The sequence below is a fragment of the Sinocyclocheilus anshuiensis genome, unplaced genomic scaffold (genome assembly GCF_001515605.1).
Source record: "Sinocyclocheilus anshuiensis isolate Anshui unplaced genomic scaffold, SAMN03320099.WGS_v1.1 scaffold6, whole genome shotgun sequence".
In the NCBI taxonomy this organism is placed as follows: Eukaryota; Metazoa; Chordata; class Actinopteri; order Cypriniformes; family Cyprinidae; genus Sinocyclocheilus; species Sinocyclocheilus anshuiensis.
This window is the reverse complement of record NW_015547668.1, coordinates 1,908,714-1,912,299: the sequence shown is the minus strand read 5'-3', so window position 1 is coordinate 1,912,299 and position 3,586 is coordinate 1,908,714. Positions and strand designations below refer to the sequence as shown.

Below are 3,586 nucleotides of genomic sequence, written 5' to 3'. Positions count from 1 at the left end.
CTGTCTTTATGAATGGGTAATCATGAATCACTGACTCACTAGATTCGTTTAAAAACCACTGTGTTTGAATGGAAATGCGCAGCAGCTCAGCTGTTACTTTGTTTTAAACTATTTTCGACGACGAAATAGAGCAAAATCAGACAATAGTGTTATAGTCAGACAATGTAAGTCACTTAATATTAACTTATTAGGCTTTGTAGACAGATAAGTTGAGAGTGACTTTGAAGGACCAGCACCACATCCTCTTGTACCACTGTTTGAAGAATTTATCTTCCAGAATCTGGCAGTAAGTTTTCGGAGTTAATTTTTAGTCCATCTCGAGATTTTATCTGTAGAAGATAACCTGCTTAATTATGCACACCTGAATATAAGGCGTTTTTCACTTCCAGCCTTCATGAACAATAATATAAATTATAAGTGATTAAATACAAAATTAATAGTAAAAAATACAGTGCATGCATAATTATTATGCAAGTTGATATTCTGATTATATTTTTTTCCAAGCACATTTGACCAATTCCAAACGACATCAATCTTGATAACTACTATTAATCTTGTATTTAATAATTTATAACTCATATATAATTATTAATGAAGGCTGGAAGTGAAAAATGTCTTATATTCAGGTGTGCATAATTATTAAGCACATTTTCTTGTACAGATAAAATGAGCCAAAAAAGAGATTTAACTCAGACTGAAAGTAAAATAATACAATACTAGAAATTGCAAAGTTAATGCATAACCATTGGACAGCAAAATGCTCAGTGGGTCAGCAGGGTCAGTCAAAAACATGTGGAGAAGAAAAGATGCATGTTAACTGCAAAAGAATTAGGAATTAAGGTGAAGAATTAGGTGTGAAATAACCAGGAACCATTTAGTCTCCAGCACCACCTTCGCGAAACGAACATTTTCTCCACAAAACTCAGATCGCGCGTGTGCAAAATGCACTTTTTTGCGCTCAAAATATGATAATTCGCGCGCAGAATTGTGGCAGAGATCTAAGCCTATAGGTATTCAGCTTAATTCTCAGAGAAAAAAAAAAAAAGACTAGTCACGAAATGAAAGCTTAAAGGCCTGATTATAGCAAGGGACCTTATTACAAGTTCATTATTTTTGAATTTGTGTTACTTTTGATACATTTTCACACTTGGTTCGGCATTCCTCTTGCAAAAGCCTCCTGACAGCACTTTGTGGAGACATCGCTCCTCTTTTACATGCTCTGTTGATCAAAAATGGCCTTGGACCAGAACGTTTATTTAGTTTTATTTCACAACTTTCAGGAATGTGTACTCACTTTTTGCAACATTTTATCACTTTGATAAGCAAAAAAAAAAAGAAAAAAAAAAATCTTTGGTAATTGATCAAGCAGACTTGCTGGAACATTGCATCTCCAAAGAACCCTAATATGTGCGGAGTAATTGCTGAATTATTTTATGTGCACTAACTGAGTCATCATATGTCCATTCGTCTTATTTATTTTTTAAATATCAATATAATTTATATAAAGAGGCATACGTGTTTTGTGCCAAGTGCTGTGACTGGTCATTGTTTATTTTTGAGAGTTTTAGAAGTAGAAACATTCAAAGTATCTTAATACAAGGAGCATATATCATAACTATTACACAATGTCAACTTCACCTCCCATTATGAACAGACCTCGGCTCACAGCTAAAACTTGGATCAATCTTTGCGGTTCATAAAACTACACCAGTAGGACAGACACATTTCCTTGCTGCTTGATCAAACCCAATTCCCCACAAGAAAAACAGCATTGCGGTACTTGTCTCCACTTGTTTATTGGTACAGAAAACGTTGTCGTTCTGAGCAATGACTTCCCCGTACAACCCACCAAGATGTTCTGAAAAAGTACCAAAATATATATTCCAAAATACGTCGTATATAAACCTTAATGAATCAGATGGGCGCTTCAAGACCGAGGGCAATGAGCAAACTATTTTGCAGTGCGGACTTCAACTCTATAACTGCGGTTTACTGAATTATTACCAAATAAGGCATTGATCCCAATGTCAGCCTTCTGATCAAAAAGTAAGAAGCCGATTTATTACAGACATTAGGATCAATGATAAAATTGTTCTGAATCACTAACAAGAAACAAGGGAGAAAGGAATGTCAGTGTAATTCAGCATCTGAGAGCATTTCGACAGGATTATTGTGGGCGATGGCTTCATCAGGAAAAAAAGAAATAGACGAGCATCTTTCACCACATTATTTAAAAAAAAATGTATTTGATCAATTACATACTGGTGTTCAGAAAAAAAAAAGGTCACAAATACTGACACAATGATCCACTACTGAAAATAAGAAAAGAAAAAGAGCATTCAAATTAAGCTGATGGTTACTGAAAAAACACTATGTACATAAACGAGGGTACGATGGACGAGACGGATACATCAGGAGGACACAGACTCGTGTGTCATCACTTCTGCTACCATACTGCGCTTCGTTCATTCAGTTATCAATTACAGACGTCGTCGACGGGAATATTAAACAAATCAGAACAAAAAACAAAGAACAAATGGTCTGGGTTAACAGTTCTAGTTGCGTGCGTCTTTGAATCGTTTAAAACTAAAACGCTCTTTCTTATAGAGCTATCCTTAAAATTTTCCCAGTGGTCTGAATTCAAAGGGGAAAGTGTCCTGAAAATAATCAGCACCTTCAGGAACAGCTCTTCTATTCAGTTTTGGATTTTTTGCTGTCGTTGCCGTTTTCCTCCTCTGGCTTTCGCTTCTTGGTGCTCTCCTCTATGTTGCTCCCAAGGTGTGGGGAGAAGGTGATAATCATACAGGTCATGTTGTCACATCCTGTACCATCTCCTGAAGTGTCTGGTGCTAAGCAGTGGTCCAGCAGCTAGACGGTAAGAGAGAGAGAAAAAAAGAGACACTTAGCAAGTTGACTGATTTTTTCCCCTTCATGGTTCTAATGACTACAAGACTATTAGTAACAAATAATAATTTATTAATGCCAATAGCAATTGTTTTTTAAAGGTTTAATTTCAGAAAACTGCATAAATACATATTTCAGTGGTGGTTTCCAATACCAGTGAAATTGTTCTGAAAACGGCACCATTGTCATTTCCGTTTTCCGTTTTAAATTTGCACTTTAAACACACAAAACGGGAATCTTTGAAAACGGTGACGTCATGCGCGTGCGTAGTACGTGTCAATTTTAAAGGCAAGTGCGGACAAACGTACACAACAATGGCGGTGTACATGGTACTGTTGTTGCTGCTCAAGAGTTTGCTAACGCTTCTTCAGCAAAGTGTGGATTTACTTCACCAATATTACAACCAACAGCAGAGACGCATCATATACAACCCCTAGACTGTACAAAAACATGGACGTAGTGTCCGTGACGTCACCCGTAGATTTCCGAAGAGTAAATTTGGGCATTTTAACATGGGGAGTCTATGGGATTGACTCCCTTTTGCAGCCAGCCTCTAGCGGCCAGTTGATGAATTACAGTTTAAGCCACTTCCTTGTTCACAAGAGAGAGGGGGAGGTTGCCGCTTGTATACAACATATAATCGTCACTTCCCTACAGGTACTGTTTACTAACAAGGGGACAG

General features: G+C 37.0%; 1 protein-coding gene across 1 annotated transcript in view; it reads right to left on the bottom strand.

Moving 5' to 3' along the window:
• Positions 1–1,780: 1,780 nt before the first annotated feature.
• LOC107702697 (protein phosphatase 1G-like) overlaps positions 1,781–3,586 on the bottom strand; it is a 10,734-nt gene continuing 8,928 nt past the window's right edge. Inside the window, exon 10 of the mRNA XM_016505094.1 lies at positions 1,781–2,868. Within this exon, the coding sequence (XP_016360580.1) occupies positions 2,692–2,868 (177 nt within the window). The 3' untranslated portion in view covers positions 1,781–2,691. The remainder of the gene's footprint in view (positions 2,869–3,586) is intronic.